The sequence below is a fragment of the Acipenser ruthenus genome, chromosome 9 (assembly GCF_902713425.1).
Source record: "Acipenser ruthenus chromosome 9, fAciRut3.2 maternal haplotype, whole genome shotgun sequence".
In the NCBI taxonomy this organism is placed as follows: Eukaryota; Metazoa; Chordata; class Actinopteri; order Acipenseriformes; family Acipenseridae; genus Acipenser; species Acipenser ruthenus.
In genome coordinates this window covers 14,099,755-14,122,745 of record NC_081197.1, presented here as the reverse complement: position 1 = coordinate 14,122,745, position 22,991 = coordinate 14,099,755, and the positions used below count along the sequence as shown (strand labels likewise).

The window sequence follows — 22,991 nt, the reverse complement described above, 5'->3', positions numbered from 1 at the left end:
GTATCTCACCACACCCCACTTTATATCACTTTGGGAAACAAAAGCCTGAGATAAGAAAGCTCAGATGAAAGTAAGTTGCTGTACAGAAGTTAAATGTTCTGAATGAGAAGTACAGTAGTACAATATAGCATAAAAACACTACAATGTGTATGTTTATAGTATTCTTACATGGTTTAATTGTTACAATGTATAGTAGACTGGATATTGATTTATTAACACTATACTATCCCTTTGAAGTTATATTAAACAAGTCTGTGTGGGCATAACTGTTAAAAATGTACATATTTAAATAAAAAATACTTAATTGTAATATTGCTGAAACTATTACCAGCAATTTCATCTAAATTCAATACGGCATCACGAGATTGCTGCTGCTTCAGTGAACAAGCTTGCTCAGTATTTTACAGTAGGCGATTCAGAGGCAATTTGTGTAAATTATAGCAAAGCAATGCTTGCTAGCAATTATTATCATCGGAAAAATATTATAGGTAGGTGAATTTGTCACTTGCAATTATACAGTATGAAATGTGATACAAGCTTATGCAATGTCAGGTTGCAGATTAGATTGTAGACTGCAGTTGGAACTGACAGTAGCCCCAGTATTATACTGGAGCAAAATGAAATGGGGTTTACAGTACTGTGTGTATGTTGATGCAGGTGCCTGTGCATTTAGAAGGCATACAATTACGTTTGGAATGAGGTTCGGAGTGCTGTAGAAATTAGCTATAACATGGCCGTGTTCTGTGTTCTATCCACCGGTTAGGGTGGGCTTGAATATGACTGATATGACACAGGTTCTCCTTTGCACACTTCTGTATCAAAATTATCATTTTCAAACACAAGATTATACTTTCATATTCTGTTATGCTTTACAGTCCTTTTATTTTAATACAAATTGCTCAGTATTTGTTATCAACTCATTTCATTCTTGTCACTTTACCATACCCAGTATAGGAAGACAAATGATCCAAGCCACAAACATTTGTTGAAAGCAGAATAAGTAAATGCACACATACAAATTCAAATCAAAAGTTGGATCCCCCCCCCCCCCCCCCACCCCCCACTTCCAGAATTTGTCTGACCCCCTCAAGTCTATCAGAATTATCATGCTGGGTATCAGCTGGATAACTGTTTTCACAAAACATATTCTAACAGCAACTTAATATACAGTTCTATGATTGTTTCCTTACTGTCTTCAAATGCAGCTCATTTAAAATCTTCCATTTCATCAACCGTTTTGTTTTACTGATTTTCATTTTTTTACAGACAGTATCTGTCGATTCAAGGTAGACATACAAAATAAAAGAGCATTGCAAATCACACTTTTTACAGCACTGATTGCAGAGGTCTTACTCCACACTCTCAAAAATCCTATTTATCCTGCTCTTTTAAATCACACTTCAGACATGATTTAATTCTTTTTCCAGGTACCGCAGGCTACACAGGACCGGGCACCCCTGACATCCACACTGGATTTGCTGGCTTGGCTGGTGACCCTCCTGAAACATCCTTAGCTTGGCTGCCAGCAGTGTTTTTCAGAAATCTTTGCAACACTGCTCTGTCTGCAAATAAATTGCAAAGAAAATAATGTTATGCTACATTTATTCGCATATATTCAGGAACTAAATGGAACTATTTTAGAACGCCAAAACTATGGATTTGCAAAAATGAGGTGTAGTTATTGTAAAAAATAAAGTATGTTCTGGGACATATAGCATTCAAGTGCTTTAACATGACACATTTAATCTACTGTGATGGCTTAAATATAGGTTTATATTATGAATCTAGTAAGCTTTTCTTATAGAGGTGCATACCTTTCTCAGGAACAGTCTTAAGGAATTCTTGAATTTCTCTAGGCTGCATAGAGTTCAGGGCTGTTGAAATGCCCATGCTATTGTTTCCAAACATCCTCTGGTAAGTAGTTAGCTGCTTCTTACTCTCCTGATTAATGATGTGAGCGAGGGTCACACTTGGAACTAAAACATCAGAAATGAACAAAGTTCTATTTTTTAAATGTTTTTAAAGCTATGGTGCTCCATAACCATGTTCATTCTTGTACTAAACAGTCCTTGTTTACTAAATCTCTATATTGTTTAGCATTCTGCACAGTTTATAACTTCAGAAATTAGACTGTGTAGGATTTCCAGTTTGTTTAGATTCCCTAAAGATATCACCTTGAAGCCTGCTAGTCTACTTAAACTAAACAGGCATGTTTCTTTGTTTGAAAGGCCTACAGAGTCTAAGGAGAATGAGCTGGAAGCCATACTGGCACATTTCTATGTGTGTCTCTATTTGTAGAAAGGCACTGTGGCTCTAAAGTGTGTACATTTAAGGTATGCATAGCAACAATGTTCTGTTCCAGAAATATCAAAGTGAAGTATTTTTTTTCCTATCAGAATCTACCTGCTGTTATCCTGAGAATCCTAGTTGACCGTTCCCATTTTAGTATTTCCTGATTCCAAAGAAATCATGTGAAGCTGTGAACTTCCAAACCTTCTGGTCCCACATGATCTATGAAGCCAGAGTTCAAATGTCACAGAATTGTGTGATTTTTTTGGAATCAGGATGCGACAGATTTCACAGCACAGATAATGCAAACATATTTAAATTAAATGCTGGAGCAACAGAAAGGTAATTACATCAATTCAAGTTACATCTGAAGCAAAGTAACACCTTTAAGAATTTTCACAAACTAATAGCAAGTTAATAATGGTATTAATAATGCAGTGTCCTTTTAGCAACTGGCTTATGCACTAGTGCAGGTAGGTGACCCTTCTGTACTTCAAACAGGTCCAAACCAACCACTCCATTGAATTCTACAATTGCAACTGACAAGTTTAACTATAGTTACAACTTACCCACTCCTTTAGCTGGAAAAGGATGAGATGCATTACTTCCATAGCGGGAGGTGGAGCTCTTAAGTTCAGGACTCTGCTTTGGATGTTGGTAGCGGTATCTAAACTCAGTCAAAGGCAATTGAGAGATTTCCTTCTTCCAGTTAGGAGGCACTTGTTTTCCTTGAAAATCTGAGATGTGGAAACGCACAACCATCAACGCACGCACAACCATCAACTGTTTTGCAGTTGCGGAATGCAGTACTGTATTGAAATTGACGCTTCAGTCATTGAAGTGAATTGAAGTGAAATAATGAAAATACCTTAAAAAGTTTACCATAATAAAAGTATATCAAAGGATAATAAAGCATAGTGAATGCAGGGTAAGCATTGTAAACTGCTGTGGTAAACTGGTATAAGGGATATACCACGTTGGAATAAAGGAATCAGCTGTATAAATATGTAGTGGATTCCAAAAAGAAACCTTATACTTTACGTAGATGACATATCTATAAAAAAAAAAAAAAAAATATGTAAAATGATAAAGAGTAAGTAGCCTACAAATAAAACTTGTATTTTTATTCCCACAATTTTTTTTATGATGTTTGCAGTCATTCTGAGTGGTCGCAATTATTATTATTATTATTATTATTATTATTATTATTATTATTATTATTATTATTCTCATGTTTGTGTATAAGTCTGTGTTAAAGAGCTTTGACAATGGGTGAAGGAGCTGCTCTTCATTTCAAGTTGCCATCCACACACATATGCACTGTTGGCTAGATCAGCCCAGGTGCCCCTCTAGTGCACAGTAGTGTATTGACAGCAAAGAAAAAGGAAACCTCATCCAAAGTGGCAGATAAATAAAAGGTCTGCCACTTCATTTTATAAAGGCTGATGTAGCCTATGTTACATTACCGGTAATACAGAGGGAGAGCGAGAGAGATCGGTATGAAACTCAGGACTAAGCAGGTATTAACATACAATCTTTCAAATGCATGGAATGTTCTGTTGAAACAAAAGAGGGAAGGCTGAGAGTTCTCAGTACCTGGAGGTAAACCCAAATAATCCTCCCTATAGGTTGAGCGGTACTGTCCCGACAACACTTTTCTTATTTCTTCATCAGAAACAGGTTTATTCCAGGGTGACTTGCAAACTAACGATTTCTGTTTCTCTCCTCTGAGCACCCTCCAATCCTGTACAAGAAAGGAACAGAAAATGCATTCGCTTCAGAACCGCCTTTGTATAGTACCATACTGGACCACTATACTGTACATGTAGGGCCCTATCTTGAATCTATTTTATAACACTCTAATTGTTAAACAAATGTTTTGAGCAGTTTCTTGATTTTACACCATTGTAAGAAATGTTTACATTTCTCTCAGAAAATGTGATTCAAAGTATATAGGTTTACAACAGTAAACTTTTAGCAAAGTGCTATAAAAGCATATTGAAAGCATTGTAAAGCATAGGTAAGCATTGTAAATCCTGGAAAGATATGTTAAGGTATATATTTATTTTTAAAACATAGCAAGCCATGGTAAACTATGGTAAATGTATCATTTAACAATAGGAGAAGCATGAGAAAATTGTCAAATTAAAGGGCAAATTAACCAGGGGAAACATTTATAATCTGCTGTACAAGCAGAAAATAATAGATTGAAACAAAACTACAATATTATTACCTGTAGGGGTTGAGGATTGTCTCTCTTACTTCCCATAGAGGACCCGCTTCGTATGATTTCAGGTTTTGAATATGGCTGCCAACAGAAGTCCTCACTGTATCTGTTAGCACCAACAGGGCCGCTCAGTTCATAAGGGAAGGTATATGCATTTGAAGACATGGGGCTGCGAATTTAAAAAAAGAGAGTCAATGCATTATGGGGAAAAAAAAAGGTTTTATACATTTGTACCAAAGTGTTTTATAATCTTACTGTACATAATCTTTAAATTTAAAACATTTTCATCAGGCATTTACGATATCCACATCTCCTTTTTCAGAGTGGGATGTTAAACAAGGCATAGCTATACATGTGTGAGCACATAGAGCTACTGACACAATGAAACTGGAGAAATTAAATGTGAACCATCTTATTTCTGTGACCATGCAATCAACATGAGACAATAACTTAATACTGGAACAACAGAATCACTCATAATTGCAAACAATTTCCATTCTTCCATTTCTTCAGATGGCTTGCATGGAACACTGAGTAAAACTGTCTATATAATAGTCAAGTGTGGCATGTCTCCCCTCCCCTTTTGCTTGTTTTAGCCAATCATCGGACGTGTACCCTCCCACATTGATGACCTGAAAGAAACTAAGCCTGGTTTAAAAGGACGTGGTGAACGACAATAGATTGATTCATTTAAATTTGAATACATATTTTAAAATTATAATAAGAGTACTGTTTGTGTTTGTTTCTTCGAATTGTAAAGTATATTGCTCATGTTTTTAAAGGCTGGCTAAATTGCTTCCTTTTTATTAAATAGATATGTTTCATATATACAGAACAGTTTATTTTGTTATTCATTGTTGGTCATTTATTTAAGTTAAATAAATTAACTCGATAGGATGTGCTCAATTTTTGTCTGCCTTTCTCTTGCCTTACAACATTGTTTAGAAAATATTTAATGCAAAGTGTTAAAGTGATGTGGTCTTGAAACCTAAATGCTATATTAATGCTGTACATAGTGCATTTTTAAACATACGCTGGCAGTGTGTAACAGTTAAGTTTATTAGAATAAAAAATGATTAAAATGACATTTAAAGCAACTTACTCTTTAAAATATGGTAGCCTTAAGAAATGAATTACATCTGAAAAATACAGTACATTGCTTATCAATACCATAAGTCTTCTAGGCTTACCGAACAGCTTCTGTTGCAGGATTTGGTCTGTAAACATATTCACGGATATTTGTAGTTTCATAAGGATCCCAGTGCTTCTTGCTATCTATAAATGGCCCATGGAAATAGAAAATAAATTGTATTAACCAAACATTTTTAACATATACTGTACCTGTAAATGCAATTTTTTGCTTTGCAGGAACTTATTTATTTGCGTGATGTCCCTACCGGGTAGTGGGACCACTGTGACTCCAGAGTTGATTGTTTCCAGCTGAACAAATACATCATTAAAAGTACTCTTTTTGACTTTAATGGCATTATCATCATTATTATTATTTATTTCTTAGCAGACGCCCTTACCCAGGGCGACTTACAGGTATACAAAAAATACATATCAAGAATTACAGTAGAATTAAAAGTAGGGTTTACATGCAGTTTAAAAATTCAAAATGATCTCTCCATTGTTGTGAGAATCTGATGTAGCACATACATATCACACACAGTCCTCACATTATAGGAAGTGCGTGACCAGAACATGGTATGACTAAGGGGTGGGTAAATCGTCTTCTCACGCTAAAAAGCTGTACAAATTGACCAAAAACTAAGGGTGTACCATATGTTCACAAGACTTCAGGAGTGAAGATCCTGTTGTGATGTAACCTCAAACAACTTTCTACTATAACTAAAGGCTGTATTATTATTTATTTATTTATTTATTTATTTATTTATTTGGCAGACGCCTTTATCCAAGGCAACTTACAGGTGTTAGTTACAGGGTAGTACAGGGTTACAATGCAAGCTTAATATTTAAATACAGTGTAGTATACGATAAGTGCAATATGACAACTAAAATACAATATGAAACTAGCAAGCAACAAGTTAGGATTACAAGTTATATTTATAGTGACATAACAGTGGTGCAAGGATAGTGCATTAGGTGAGGGTCCAGGACATGGTGCTTAGGTCAGGCAAGCCCAGTGCATGGTAGGAGTGGTAGGTCAAACAATCTACAAGTGCAGTCTAAACAGGTGGGTCTTAAGGAAGTGGTGGAAGGCAGTGAGAGATGGAGCAGTCCTGAGGTTCTCCGGTAGCTGGTTCCAAAACAGAGAGGGTCGGGAAAGAGAAGGGATGGGCACTTGAGGACAGAGAGGGACAGAAGGCTTGACCAGTTGGCCAGTAGAGGAGTAGAGGAGGAGCGAAGAGGGGGTGTAGGGAGACATGAGGGATTGGAAGTATTTGTGGGCATTGTGGTGAAGAGAGCGGTAGGCAAGAACAAGGGTTTTGAATTGAATGCACACAGAGATAGGTAGCCAGTGGAGGGTGCTAAGCAGAGGGGTAGCATTAGAGTAGCGAGGTTGGGAGAATACGAGATGAGCAGCAAATTTCGAATGAGCTGAAGGTGGTGGACAGCCAAAGCAGGGAGACCAGCAAGGAGAGAGTTAAAGTAGTCTAATCTGGAGAGGACAAGAGCTTGGACCAGGAGTTGAGTGGAATAAGTAGTGAGAAAAGGACGGATTCAGTAGATGTTGCTAAGAAAGAAGTGGCAAGTGCGTGTCAGGGAAGAGATGTGTTGAGAGAAGGAGAGGGAGGGGTCAAGAATAACACCTAGGTTTTTAGCAGAAGGAGATGGAGAGTGTTAGAGTTAAGGGATACTGAGATAGAGAGGTCAGAGGTGGGAGAGGAAGTAGAAGGAAAGTAGAGGTCAGATTTAGAAAGAATTTCTATTCCTAAAAGAAAACTACATGCAAACCCAAATTTCTGGAAAGGTACTACCAAAATAGAGTGCCAAGAAGGTGAGGCTTATTTTTATTATTGCATGTAAACCATTTCCAAAAGCTCACTTAGAGAAGCTCTCCTATATTCAAAGTTGTGACTAATGCAAATGTGACTTTCAGCCTCTACAACCAAGCCCTCTGATTTGGCTGGATTCAAAGTGCGTGCTGCTTCATTCAAGCAAATCACGTTCCTCCCAATGACATCAGTGTTTTATGATATCAGTAATTACAATATAAAACATAATGTCTGTAAACTGAACAAACATTTAATTTAACACACAGGTGTGTTTGCAAGGACAAGATATATATATATATATATAAATATTTAAAAATGTTTGTTACGTTATACACATACAAAAAACATAAGTGCATTATTTTTACTTTACCTATGTTTAAGAATCTTGACAAAAACAGTGCACATGGCAGGAAAAAAAACGCTGGTAATTTATACTGTGTTGTATGTGCTCTGTGCTCTGCCACTGCCATAGTGAGCTATTTAGTGTGTTGACTTGACATGTAAATAAACCAGGATCACTTGCAGGGCGTATCAACTTGCTGTAAGAATGTGAGGGAAATAGTTAAATCTGTTTTTGCTCCGATGATGAGTTTTTAACCAATGACAGCACTGACTGACTATAGCACTGACTATATATACAGGCATTGTGGTATTCTATTTATCCATTTATTATCCAATGTATTATACATTATCTCATTTTATTTTTTCTAAAACTGCAAATCAGAGGTCATTCATGTTATGTTCATTTTTTGTAAAGTGTTGAACTATTAGTTATAACGTCTCTCTTACATATTTTATTGTGTTACATTTTTGGCAAAACATACCATAAACAAAGTTAATAGTTTTGCAGGACAGGTATTGAACATTACATAGACAGTTCTGAGGTTGAGTTCCAATCCTTGGTCTTCCAGGTTCAGTGTACCAAGAAACAAGGTATTGTCTGTGAATCCATGGACTATCTCTGATTTTTTTATATATATATACACACACACACACACACACACACACACACACATATCAATGCATAGACAAAGGTATGTTAAACATACCGAAACGTTGATTTACATATCAGGATACTGCAATAAAAATAAATTACTATAAATGAAGTCATCTTTTCATTGAAACGATTTGTTGTCCTTTGCCTTTGGTGCCATTTTTTTTTTCACCTACCTAGTTCATCCATTAGCGTTTGAAGTCTGTGTTTTTAAACTGGCCTTTCTTTTTAAATTATTCTATATAAAGCAATGAATCTGTCAAGTTTTCACATTCCTTCCGTTCTGCTTCAGACGTGGACCGCTGTTTCAGATATCTTAGCTATTCACAACACTGCCTATTCATTTAATTGATTTAAAAAAAAAAACATGTTGTAGCAACTTCTCTAAACAACGTTTAGAGACGAATAATGGTGCCTCTGTGACCTCACCTGAGTTGTAACCTGCACACGCGTGTGAATTGACAGCCATTCTTCAGCTAAATATTGATGTCTAAAACAGTTGTGTTTGAAAGCTTTTGTGACAGGAAGAGAAACACAAAACGAGAGCACAATGAAAAGCAGGCATCTCGATCAGGAGACGCGTTCTGGTTGCTAAGCACCATGACAACAAAAAGAACACCAGGAAAGTCTGCTGATTGAATTGATCCAAGCCCAGTTGAAAGAGAAACGCCTCGCTAAGTAAATACACACACATATCTATCTATCTATCTATCTATCTATATATATATAGATATATAGATCTATATATCTATATATCTATATATATATATATATATATAGTGATCGAGCTGCACTCTGACGTTCGTTACTCCTTTTATTTTTAAATATGACCCAGGATATAGAGAAATTGAGTTTCAGCACTTCCGTGCAAATTTAATATTTACAAAAGAAATAGCGAAAACAAACACCTCTCTCTTTTATTGAGCACTAACTAAAACACAGAAACAGGAACCTAACTAACAAACAGGACAGCTAAGCTGTTTACCTGTCTAAAAAAAATCAAACAAAAACAAATAACTCAAAGAGGCTTAACACAGTATCTTTGTCTTTCAATACGCTTGAACACACTATCAAGCGGGCTTCTTCACACACAGCAACCCCAGAACAGGCTGCTTTCTTTAAATACCCTGCACCTGGCTCTAATTTACAATGATAGCCAGGTGCAGGGCATAATTACTAATAACACAATTAACACATGTAATTAAACAATAACAAATATAATTAAACAATTAAAGAAATTAAGGCTTTTCAGCCTGTGACCTTCTGGGAGGTGTAGTCCTTTGCTCCCCAGGACTACACTTTCTCACTAATACATACACACACACACACACACACACACACACACACACACACACACACTACTAAAAGCCTAACGATTATATTTTACAGTAACTTAGTTGCTTTAATAATGGCTCTTAAAAATACAGGGGGTTAAAAAAAAAAAAAAAAAAAAACAGCAATATCTAGTAAACACTTTTGTTACAGTATGTTTGTTATGTGAGTTTGAGTTTTTTAGATATTTTCTCTTGCAAATCATTAAAATTAAAAAAAAGTGGAGAATAAATAATAGCATAATATAATTATATTATCTATAATTATGTGTATTTAAAGAGACAATACAACATATTATTATTATTATTTATTTATTAGCAGACGCCCTTATCCAGGGCGACTTACAATTGTTACAAGATATCACATTATTTTTACATACAATTACCCATTTATACAGTTGGGTTTTTACTGGAGCAATCTAGGTAAAGTACCTTGCTCACGACCCTCCGGTCAAGAGTCCAGAGCCCTAACCACTACTCCACACTACCGCCCTATATAACAAAAAATACATATATGTGATCAAGGTACCATAAAGTTGTGTGTGTAGTTGTATTGTTTTGTCAGTGTTTTAACACGATCCTTTGACACTTAACAGGAATATTTTTGTTTTTTGGTGGTGTTTATCATACAGCTAAAAACAAATGTCTGCCATTAATGTTATAGAGGAAAGGCTAACACAGTAAAACCGTTATACTGTATGGTAAGCAAGACATTGCACAATAAACAACCAAGTTAAAAATTCAAGAGACTAGCTAAAACAAATGGGACTTTGTGATGCGTATGTGTTTATTATTATTATTATTATTATTATTATTATTATTATTATTATTATTATTATTATTATTATTAAATGTATTTGAATTGTTATTTTTATTAGTTAAATGTAGTTTGGCAGGGACAATGTTTGCCTCTCGTCTAAATACATGCAAATACATTCCATGAGAATGCGTGGTCGTCAGCTAGTAGTTTAGTGACGAATTGGCTGTCGACCGTGCTCATTAGAAAAACCTGAGCAGAATGTGGTCGAGGGATAAACGGGGTCATTGACAAACAGTTAATCTCTCGACCACTATATACATACCAGTTGTTATGACTGACGGGAGAAAGGGTTGTTTGGAGAAGGAGAGACAGAGAGACCGAAGTATAAAGACAAACATTTGCTAAATGTACTGCACGGTACTTGTTGTATTAGGGTATTTATTTTGGCCATCATGCCGTTTTGTTTTGTGTTTAGTGTTTTGTTTCGGTTTAAATATTTTATTTGTTTGAAATAAAATATTTTATTTGTTTGAAAATAAATACGAGTGACTCACCCTGCAGTAATTATGTTGTATATACTTCCTGGTCTGTGACATCACTCGCCAAGCCATCCGTGATTACACAATGGTAGAGGAATACTTACCAACTCTCCCTTCACTACTGAAGACGTATAGAAACTTGTAATCGAAATGTAGAAGTTATTTTAGTAGTGGTTCATGTTAGCATTCATTGTTTTACTGTTCTGGACACAGTCACAAAATAATAATAAAAAATTAAAATAGTGGAAATTTTACATTTATTGCAATAAAAATACATATTTCAGCAAAGAGATAAAATAATTCTAGGATTGTTTACTGCCATCACCTTATTTAACATTTCACCTTTTGTTTTACTAAGAAAAATTAAATATTATACTTGCAGTCACCTTAAGTTTAACCCAAACAAATACTATTTGCAGTGGCTACTGGAAAACACAACATTTTACTGATACAGTGTTTTGAACAGACGTTCTCAGAAACAGTCATTACAGACATTTATACAAAATTAGCAACATCTTTGCCATCAACCAGTCTTTCTTCTTCCGTTGATTCAGTTTAAAAAATCAAGGTAGGTGTGTTCTCAGCTTTAACTTGTTAATTCTTCTGCAATGGGAGGGTGACTAGATTCAAGCAATGACATTCTCGGGCCCATGTTAGGAGGCACAGAATTGAAAACCTCTTCATCTATTGATCCTGCAAAACAAACGTAAAAAATGACATAAAAGAACCACAATCAACTAATTTTTTTTTTTTACCCGCAGATAATACTGTTTCACACTTACTGGAAAACTGCAGTTGTCATTCTCAGAATCCCTGATTCTAATAAAATGTCTGGTAGTGCTTTAGATTACAAGGTACGTCCATAGTAACACCATGGCAGAGTTCATTGCAGTTACACACTTATTCCACAAGCAGTTACCATAATAGCAGAAAACCTTGGTAGTTATCCAGTTATTAACATGTTATTACATTGTTATATATACCTCATAATCTAAAGTGCTACCCAATGTCTTTGTTTAAATATGCATTTAACATACGGGAATTGATGTGATGTGTTGGGTAATGTATTCGTCAGTAGCATGTTACTATGTTTTCTGCTAACGGGACCTTAATGTTAGCAGCTTCTCCAAAATGTGTCAGGAGACACATTTGGTGATTCTACCTCATTGTTCTTGCTGATCAATGTTATTTTTAAAAGAGCAAATAGTAGCATACCCATTGAGAAAAGGCTCATCCTGCGATCTGGCACACTGCTTCGTCTGACGTAAAGCTCACTGATTTTGTCCAGGAACATTTTCACTTTTTTCCTCTTCTCTTCATTGGCAGAAAACAGATTCAAAACCTTTCCATTTACTTCAGCCTTCCTTTTGCTAAACCCGAACAAATATGAAATGTCAAATAAAGCATCAACTTTGAACTCGAAGGAGATCGTCAGGCCTTCTCCATCTGTGTCATAATTGACAGTTGAGAAGAACTGCTTGATGACCCTTTGGAAGTCAAACTGAAAAAAAATAAAATACACCTGAAGTGAGCCGCTTTTGCTTATTGAGTGCTTAAAGCCATTCCCACCCAGATCCCCACAGCATCCGTACAAGCAAGCTCAAAAAGAAAAGTAGAACTCACGCCATGACAATGATTTGTCAGTGAGGGAGGTGCTTTGTACAGTATAGTATTATGGGTTGTCAAAAAATGACTGCTTTTGTATAACACCAATGGTAAGGTTTGCAACTTCTTAGCACATGAAATAGATATGTCATTTAAAAAGATATCCAGCTTGTGCACGAATGATAAACTGTTTGTACCGCAGTTTCAAATGAATCAAGACACAAACAGCAACACAGTCTGAAAAAAAAAAACAAGAAAAACAACAACACAGCAATATTGTAATTCTCATACCCATCACCAGAGGGCAGCAGTGCATATGCTTTTTGGTGTTTTTAACCAGGACTTACCTGAAGACTGTAACTTTCTCCCCAAACCGATGTTATGGCATTGTTCATACCCTTCTCAATCTCAGCTCGTATGTTGGGGTGACGTGTGTTTACAATGACTGCAAATGCTTTGTCTAAAATATAAATGTAACATTTATTATTACTATGTCAAAAATGTAAAATAAAATTATATAGTCACTTTTGTTGTCCCTTATTTTTCTTTACAATGTATTTCTATTCAAATATTTTTTTTATTTTCTTCACAGTACTTAGCCCCTATGCAGTGATACTGTAAGTAAAAATTGATCTGCCACCATAACAAATATAACACTAAAAAGCATATATATATATATATATATATATATATATATATATATATATATATATATATATATATATATATATATATAAAAATTCAGGTTAAATTGTTCTCAGTAAAAGCTAATAGTTTAATACAAATACAAAATTTGGCCAATATTGGATATGGTCATATATTTTATTAATTATTTATATTCTATTTCATAATCTATATATAGTATACTTCAGCAAAAGCACAATAGGCTGTAATACTTAATCCATAAATTGTTTTGAATGCCAGTGTCATTATATCATCAGTAATGTGCCACTTAAATGTGTAACAGAGCAGAGGCAATCAGCAACCACACACACTGCAAGTGAGTGTCTGAACCACTGCATGAGCCGTTCCACTGCTTGAAACCTCATCTCATCAGCAGGGGTCAGAATCCTCAAATGGGTTTTTCTCAAGTTTCAAGTACTTGCAATGCCGACTCCAATGAAATTATGTTATAATTATATACTGGTAACATGGAAAATGCTAATATACTCCACTTCAAATGCATTTAACGTTTCAGGTTCAGTTGTGCTTTGAAAAACTAAAATCCACTAAAAACAGTTAAAAAAAAAAAAAAAAAGATGAAGGGAAAGAGTAGTTGAAGGAGTACAAATGGGCTTTAAAAGATTCCCGCAGATGGGTTAAGCCACAGCAGGACTTTTACAGCATTTTACAGCCCTAGGGAATCCACCTGATTGGTCACTACTTTTAGGATAATCCCAGGATAGCCATGGTGATTGACACAACCCCAGTTCTAAAAAATCCACTTTGTTTTATCACTAAATCAAATCAAGTTTACTTTCTTATCACTCTTTTACTGACGGATTATTATGAACAAATTAGTTATTCTGAATTCTACATCTTGTATTTACACTTAAAATTCACCTCTTGGGGACTCTTGATTCGTCTTCCTTGCTTTGGTGAAGAGTACAATAGGTTTAGTCAACAAGGTTTCTCTGTAGTCCTTATAATCCGCGTGGCCGTTCAGCTTATTTGACCTGTAGGAAAACAAATTACAGTGGCTTGGTTTACATGTAACTAAAATAAATCTCACCTTTTTGGCACCCTATTTTAGTAGTACCTTTCAGCAATTTGGGTTTACGTGTAGTTTTCGTTTAGGAAGAGAAATTCTCCTTCGCAATTCAAAGGACCTAATTAATATTAAAATATGGGAGGATGTATTTAAATGTTTCTGTCTGAGTTCCAATTTCCAATTTGATGCAGCTTTCTTAAAACTGGTTTACAATATGTTTTTAGGTTGTGTTCAAGAACAGCAAGTCCAGCCTGCCTTATTTGCCCACCAAAAATGTAATAACAAAATCAGAGGAAACAAAACAAACATAAGAGAGCACTTTGCACCACTGGTGGGATTACACTGTTTAGAATTTTTATACAAAACAATGTTGCTGTTCCAGTTAGGCTAAGTCAAATAAATTAAGATGAGTCTTTTTCACACAGTCATTCAAACTAAACAGGTGCTTTTGAAAGTCATATGAAAACTTTGTTGAGAAGTTCATTGTGAAGCAAAAAACTTTTTTTTCCCCCACATGCTGCTTGTTTTATATACTGATAAAAAGGTATACATCAAACGCAAGTAGTCTATATGACAGTATTTACATTTATTTTTACAAACATGAATATTAAATTAAGAGCCAACGAGTATGTTTTCATTATTATTATGATTAATTTCTTAGCAGACGGCCTTATACAGGGCGACTTACAATTGTTACAATTATATCATATTTAATTTTTTACATACCCATTTATACAGTCGGATTTTTACTGGAGCAATCTAGGTAAAGTGCCTAGTGTACCCCACCTGGGATTAAACCCACGACCCTCCAGTCAAAAGCCCAGAGCCCTAACCACTACTCCATACTGCTTCCCTCATTGACTTCTTGTCAAATGAATCAGTATGTATTTACCAGCCTTCTTCACATATCCCACTATATCAAAATAGTCAATGCACAAAAGCTGGGACAGCAACAAATTAATCTTTCTAATAAACTGGAATAATGTATCTCTAAACAAAACTGTGTAGCCAGGGAGATTGCTGGGGTGCAGTTGTAGTGATGGCTTTCTGCATGAGGTATTAGTTATGTTATTAATTATAAGTTTTACTAATTCTGTTGCTTTAAAATGCTTTTATATTAAGTTTCTATACAGTATTGTGTAAGTTTTGAGTTCTTTCATTTCCCATCGGCAAAACCAGCTACGTGCAGTTTTGCATAACCTAACACGACTCAAAGTCACAGATAGGTGTCTGAGCTAAACGCCAAAAGGCAGATTAGCAGAGATAGTGTGAGACGGGGGAGGGGAACTGAAAGACAAGATGAGTGGAAACTCCAAATGGGAGTGGAGTCAACAATTGCTTACAAAGGTATAAATGCCAAACATTGTAAAGTTTTGTCAGTCTTTTCATCTCTTTCGAATTGAATTTGCTTGTTACACAATGCATTGTATAAAGTACTTAAAAAAAAAAAAAACGGTATTTCACTTCTTCACTAACCATGTGGATACTTTGTTTTTGTTTCCAAAAACACTTAAAAAACACCTAACGCCAATTTGGATATGACCAATTACTGGACTACCTTCATGAGAGTTCACCTCTGCCAGTTAAGAGGCACCAGTGAGAGAGCTCTCAAGCAAAATGCTCTTCCAAAGGTCAGCTGGCGTCTAAAGTGAGATGGTTGGCTTGCCAGTTTGCATTCCTCCTTGTGATTTCCTGGATAGGTTGGCAAACTAGCAATGTGAAACAGGGATCTAACACGCATCTTTCCAGACTGCGTGTGTGTCGTTACGCATTCAAGAATGAACTCCATTCTAAATGAAGTGCCTTATGTTTCAGTGTTTTTCTTCATATTTTCATGTTTGCATTTTTTTATTTTCACCCTTTGTAATAGGTAATAGGTCTGCTACGGTCTCAAGCTACATAAAAGTCTACTAAACCATGATGTGTTCGTTTATATATGATCAATGTATTGACTTGGTAATGTTATATTCAAAAACCTAAATGTTTTCTTATTTAAAAAAAAAAAATACAGTATACTGTTCACAAACATGTTATAAAATAAGTTTGAAAGAGTGACGCCCTTTCCAACATTTAAAACTGATAGTTAAGATTACTAGACGTACCATTCATATTTTCAGATTTTCTTCTTACACTATACAAATAGACAATGGTGTTACCACACAGTGTGTTCTGGTAATATGTACCTGTAACAGGTCGATGAGCCCTGTACAGTTATTTATTTATTTATTTTTAGGAGGCTGTGTGGTCCAGTGGTTAAAGAAAAGGACTTGTAACCAGGAGGTCCCCGGTTCAAATCCCACCTCAGCCACTGATTCATTGTGTGACCCTGAGCAAGTCACTTAACCTCCTTGTGCTCCGTCTTTTGGGTGAGACGTAATTGTAAGTGACTCTGTAGCTGATGCATAGTTCACACACCCTAGTCTCTGTAAGTCGCCTTGGATAAAGGCGTCTGCTAAATAAACAAATAATAATAATTTTTAGAACTGGGTGAATATTGCACAATAAATACACATCGAACTGTGTCAAAAGATAAACATTTTCTTTGGTGTATAATGCAGATGACTTTTGAATTGACATTGCACCAGAGGCACATGCATCTTCAAAAGCCACCAAAAGGTACCAGCCCTTTTCTAGAAATAACAGCTGCTATTAACATGATTATTATATATCTACATTCTTGTCTTTGAAACAAGAGTATCAAAAGCATTTGTGTCTGTTACCACATTTTTAAATGTCTGAGATAACCAAGGGTGTGCCTGAGTGAGTGAGTCACAGTTAACAAGTTCAGTGAACTGGGATTTTACAGTTTAGACCTTTGTGATAGGTCATTATTATTTGTGGGCTGTCAGAAAACACACCCAATGAATGACTAAAACGTGGCTGTCATCCAACTATATAATGTTAACACATGTAGACAAACTGTTGAGCTAATTCATACCTACACAAATCTTAAAAAAAAAAAAAAAAAAAAAATGGCTTGCTGAAAAATAATTCAATAATACCTCTCTATCTCTCTCTTTATATATTATATATATATATATATATATATATATATATATATATATATATATATATATATTCTAACCTACAATAGTTTGCAGAAAAGTTTAAATTCAATTTATAAATAGCATGTAATACATAAAGTTTGATATGTTTAAAACTAAAACCCACTGTTTTCCTTACCTCGTGTTGACAAAATAAATAAATAAACTAGAATGTCTATATATTTAATATCTTGTAGCAGTGTCTTGTTTTCGGTATAGAATTTATACAACAAACAAGAGAGTAATAAGAAAGTGTCAGAACGTTTTCTAAGAGCAGCAGAAAGAAGTGTCTGGGTGAGGTTTGGAGTAATCTAATATAACCAAGGTCGTTGCCAGAGGCACGGGCCTCGGTTAAAATCATACTAATAACTACTTATTTAGGCTCTTTAGACGCTGCTTTGATATATGCATTTCATTTCCTCGTTATATGAATATAACCATATATGCATAACGGTGGGGGGATGTGCATCTGTGATTTACTTGTATGGTTGTCTATGGCCCTGCTAACATATTTCCATAAATCCTGAACTATAGCCTAAAAAAAAGAAGGACTGGCATATTTCTTACCTCTCGATGTAGTTCTTGATGATATACGTTTCTCTCCATGCCTCCACTTTTCCATCACAGAAAACACTGTAACCCCCTTCATGGTTATGAACTGTGATGGTGTTGTCGTTTTTCTGGAAATATGGGCTCTGCAGCTCGAATAGAAGCTCCACAGGCAACACTGCGATCTCGCAGTTACAGGTTGTCAAGGTATACAATTCTCCAGACGAAATGGAGACGATACCAGTAGATACCGTCCGTGATACTTGGCTTCTATTGCCTTTTAAAGACATCTTCAAAAACAGTATCAAACTGCAAGATGATGTTTTAGTGCTCAAGAGACGAGAATGTTTTCAAACGCTCCTCTTTATACTTGAACTGTTCACATATTTATGTTGGAGGCTGGCCAGTTCTTCATACAATTTCTCACTGAACAAGATTCATAAAATAATGAGCGCGGAACAGTTGTGCTTTACACACGCCTTTTTTAACCTTTGGAATTTTAAATACGTACGTCTTAAACACTCCCCTGGAACACCATCATATCAATAAACAGAGTGATACTAATACGTACATATACCATATTTTTCTAATAACCGCTTAAATAAATAAAAACAAACAATACATTTAATTGTTAACATTTAATACATTTACCCTATTAGTTTTTTAGTCAATGTGTTTTGTAGACCAGGAATCAGAAACTCGGCAACTGAAAGCTGAGCTAACGATACGCAACTGCTTTATAGCTTTCTGCAACTGTAAAAAATGAGAGAGAACAGAGAACACAACCAGCCTCGCTCTGCTGCCGATGTTGGCTCGATGGCTCTGGGCGACCTCAAAACGCCCACTCGGTGTGTGCATCTTAGCGCCGCTACAGGCCACAGATTACTATTGATTTTACTGTGTCAGTATAAAAAAAGGCAACAACCCAGCTTGCTGTCGACTCTTCTACTGCATTGCAGTTTAAAAATAAAGCCTTGGCTTTAGTGTTGAGCAGACCGCGCACATCACCACTCACCGATAAAGTGGTGTGCTTGTGTGTAATAAAAAAATAAATAAAAAAAAAACAGGAACAGGTGTGTTTTCTTTTTTTTTTCTTCTGCCTGTCTCATTTCTCCAGGGTTGTGACTGCACTACCCCGCTGCAGGATTCGCTCGATTTCCTTGCTCTCACTGAAACCTGGCTGTCCCCTGATAACACTGTTACTCCTGCTGCCCTGTCCTCTGTCTACGTCTTGTCCCATACCCCGCGTCTCACTGGACGGGGAGGTGGGACGGGTCTTCTCCTCTCTCCCTCCTTACTCTTTTCTGTCCCCTCCGATCTCACCTCACTCTCTGTCAATACCTTTGAATTTCATGCAGATTAACCACCCGTCCGCTCCAGCTCATCCAGAACTCTGCTGCCCGCCTGGTGTTCTCTCTGCCTCGCTTCGCCCACGCTACTCCACTACTCCGCTCGCTCCACTGGATCTCGATCACCGCTCGCATCCAGTTCAAGAATCTTGTACTAGCCTACAGATGCCTTGACCAGACTGCACCCAGCTACCTCCAGACCCTCATCTCTCCCTACACCCCCACTCGACCTCTCCGCTCCGCCTGCACTAGAAGACTAGCTCTACCTCCGCTACGCTCCCCTGCCTCCAGAGCCCGCTCCTTCTCCACCCTTGCTCCGCAGTGGTGGAATGACCTTCCTACAGGTGTCAGGACTGCCCAGTCCCTGACCACATTCCAGCGCCTCCTTAAGACTCACCTCTTCAAAGAGCACCTGTAGAACTCCTCTGTTTGTATCCTGGGACACTATCACCCTTCATGTAAATGTGCTTATTTTGCTCTTATCTGCCCCTATTTTACTGCATTTAATCCTGTACTTCAGAATACTGTAATCTGCCAAGTGTTTAACCTGCAGTACTTTGTATTTAATCATATCCTGATGTAACTATCACTATTTAATCATACCCTGATGTAACTATCACTATTATCTGCTGTATTATTGAATTGTGGTTTGTCACACTTATACTTTGCTTGAACAAAAGTTATTATATTTCTTGCTGTTATTGTATTACCTGTATTGTAACACTTGAAATGTATTTGCTTACGATTGTAAGTCGCCCTGGATAAGGGCGTCTGCTAAGAAATAAATAAATAATAATACGTGCCTCACCAGTTGAGGGCGCCACGCGGTCCGGACGCCATCTTGGATGCTCCACTCCACTGCAAAGTTCGCGCTGCACTGGTTGTGTGACTGCACTGCAACTGTCTGCAAACTATGTTCCACGCCGTTGCAAGCTACGTGCTGTTCCTGGTTGTGTGACTGCAAGCAGCCCAGACACAGGCATGCAGCCCGGTACCTTGGTGCTTTGCCCTCGGTACTTGGTGCTCAGTGCTTCGGTGCACTAAAGCCTCAATACCTTGGTGCATCGGCACTCTTGATGTTCAAGCGCTTACCAGCATCGGTGCTCCATAGCCTCTGTACCTTGGTGCTTCGGCAGCTACACACCTCTGCACTTTGATGCCTCGAGGCCTTTCAAGCCCTGTGCAGCAGCACCCTTGGTGCCACGCTGCCCCAGAGCCTGGGTACCTTGATGCTTCAGCATCCTCGGTGCCTTGAGAGCTACACACCTCAGCGCTTCAATGCCTCGAGGCCTTTCGAGCTTCGCTCTTCGGCACCCTCAGTGACCTCGGTGCCCCGACGCTCCACAACCTCAGTGCCTCGGTGCTTTGGCATCCTCGGTACCTCGAGAGCTACAGCCTTGAGGCTTTTCAAGCCTGTGTAGCGGTGCCTTCGGTGTCACGCTGGCCCTGAGCCTCGGTACCACGATGCTTCGACGCCCTTGGTGCCTCGAGGACTCCACACCTCGGCACTTCAACGCTCTCGAAGCTTTTTGAACTCTGCGCATTGTACCATCGGTGCCCCTGTGCTCCATAGCTTCTGTGCCTCTGTGCTTTGACACCCTCAGCTCATCGAGGACTCATCGTCTCAGCGCTTCGATGCCTGTGGCGCTTCACCCAGCACACCCAGAAGATGACTCCATTGGCTATCAAGGGTTGTTCTCTTCAGTAGCGAGGTAGGCCCACAGATGTGCATAAATGAAGATGGGTAGGCAACAATATCGGTAAAGTCCTTTGTGTGTCACAATGGTCAGCAATTCTTGTGACTTATCATCAACCTGCATTTGTAAATATGCCTGACTCAGAATGATCATGCTGAATTTCTGCCCGCCAGCTAGCAAAAAGGTCATCAATATGAGGAAGTGGGTACTGTTCTGCACACAGCACCAGGTTAATAGTAATCTTAAAATCCCCACAGATCCCAATGGAGCCGTCTTTCTTCAGAACTGGGACGGTAGGCATTGCCCAATCACTATGGGTAACTGGTACCAGGACTACAGTCTTGACTATGCGCTCCAGATCAGCTTCAACTTTCGGGCCTGATAGTGTATGGTATGGTTCTGGCCTTCAGACATTTTGGGTTACTGCCAGGTTTGATGGTCAGTTTAACAGTGATTCCTTTCATGCTTCCCAATTCACCTTCTAAAACAGCAGTGTGTTTCTTCAATACAGTTATCAGACTACTTTCTCCTTTTCCCACCATGTGCACTTCAGGCCAATTTATTCGGATCTTCTCAACACTATTGCTTTGGGGCAATAGATAGTTCACGGTGTGTTTGTTGTTACAGTTTCCGCAAAACCAGTTTGTTTTTGATTCACCAAGGCTCACGCATGCGGCTCTAATGTCTGCTTCAAACCGGTTTGAATTGTTGTTTGTGAGGCAATCAGGAGCTGCACCTTTTCAGACATTTAAATGACATTACAAAAGATAGATATTCCACAGTGAGTGTATTTTAGGATACCAGTATTATTAAAAGATTTAGTATTGGTTTCTTCAAGGTTTTTATTATTATTTTTATTTTTATTTTATATGCCTAATTTCCATCCACAGATGTCCTCCATTTCTGTTCCAAGCTGCAACTTTTAATATTAAAATCCTTGGGGGCTTTTCGGGGAAAGCGTTTCAAATGGATGGTATGGGTGTGGGGTGGTGCTACCCCATCAATAATACTAGAAAGAGTAGAATTATATGAAACAACTGCCTCATCAACTGATGATGACGGTCCATTGTTTAGCACCGAATCAGCAGCCCAGCTAGTTAACTTAACAGGATTTAAAAGGCGACAAGGTCTAAATACAACAGTCTGAGATGCAACAGCTGGAAGAAATGAAGCTATTTCAAAAGAAACCAGTAAGTGGAATGAGAGAAAGCTTACTGAGAGATAGACTTAATGTAATGACTACGTCTAAAGTATGCCCCTTAACGTCGGTGTTGAGATATATTTAAGGATGAGATATAATTTTTGCCCAACCAGGTTTCTGTTATACAGAAGGCATTAAGCTCATGACATAGAAGGTATGCAATGCCTACTGCCCTGTTACACGTGCACTAAGCCTACCTGTCTGTAAACTGATTGTAGGATTTGTGTGACCTCCACTGCCACCATCTTAGAATACAGCTTTGGAAATGAATCAATAAGAATCAATCGTTTTCTAAATTAAATTAAAATTAATAAAGTGGGGCTTTCAAATGCCATTTCCTCAGATATGGTGCTCAGGATAGTAGTGCAATAAACATTTTTAGCAATAAATAAATATGTACAGTATATCTAAAAATGTTATCAGCCCAGTGACTTTGAAATAAAAGAGCATGCTACAACATGTTTTTAAAGAGTAGTAAATGTGCGCTGCTTTTCTGACAGCAAGACCAGATCATTGATGTAAGACTGCTCTAGAGATTCACAAAAACGAAGAATGTACCAGGAATACGCAGTTTAGTATTTGTATCCGCAGAATTGTGTTAGGGAACACCATACATTTTACATGTGTGTAATCAATTCAGCCCCAGACACAAGACTCTTTTGACATTGACATAAAAGCCGTTTTGCCCTTAATACTGGCTGTTGTCCCTTCTAAATGTTTCTCTTTGTAAGTCAG

General features: G+C 37.3%; 2 protein-coding genes across 4 annotated transcripts; both read right to left on the bottom strand.

Annotated features, from left to right (window-relative positions):
- Positions 1–1,068: 1,068 nt before the first annotated feature.
- LOC117406166 (testis-expressed protein 26-like) lies at positions 1,069–20,051 on the bottom strand. Of its 3 annotated transcripts, none has more exons than XM_034010064.3 (7): positions 19,351–20,051; positions 5,707–5,791; positions 4,523–4,685; positions 3,886–4,033; positions 2,859–3,026; positions 1,815–1,976; positions 1,069–1,562 (listed from the first exon to the last, which is right to left on the bottom strand). In XM_034010064.3, the coding sequence occupies exons 1-7, from the start codon at positions 19,361–19,363 to the stop codon at positions 1,438–1,440; spliced, it is 864 nt and encodes a 287-aa protein (XP_033865955.1). In that variant the 5' UTR covers positions 19,364–20,051; the 3' UTR covers positions 1,069–1,437. The 3 variants fall into 3 exon arrangements, with proteins under 3 accessions (XP_033865955.1, XP_033865953.1, XP_033865954.1); XM_034010062.3 differs by lacking the exon at positions 19,351–20,051 and adding an exon at positions 8,900–9,151; XM_034010063.3 differs by lacking the exon at positions 19,351–20,051 and adding an exon at positions 8,647–8,893.
- LOC117406165 (mesenteric estrogen-dependent adipogenesis protein-like) lies at positions 11,341–18,986 on the bottom strand. Its single transcript, XM_034010060.3, has 5 exons — positions 18,028–18,986; positions 14,269–14,381; positions 13,053–13,165; positions 12,316–12,601; positions 11,341–11,793 (listed from the first exon to the last, which is right to left on the bottom strand). The coding sequence occupies exons 1-5, from the start codon at positions 18,297–18,299 to the stop codon at positions 11,687–11,689; spliced, it is 891 nt and encodes a 296-aa protein (XP_033865951.1). The 5' UTR covers positions 18,300–18,986; the 3' UTR covers positions 11,341–11,686.
- Positions 20,052–22,991: the final 2,940 nt, after the last annotated feature.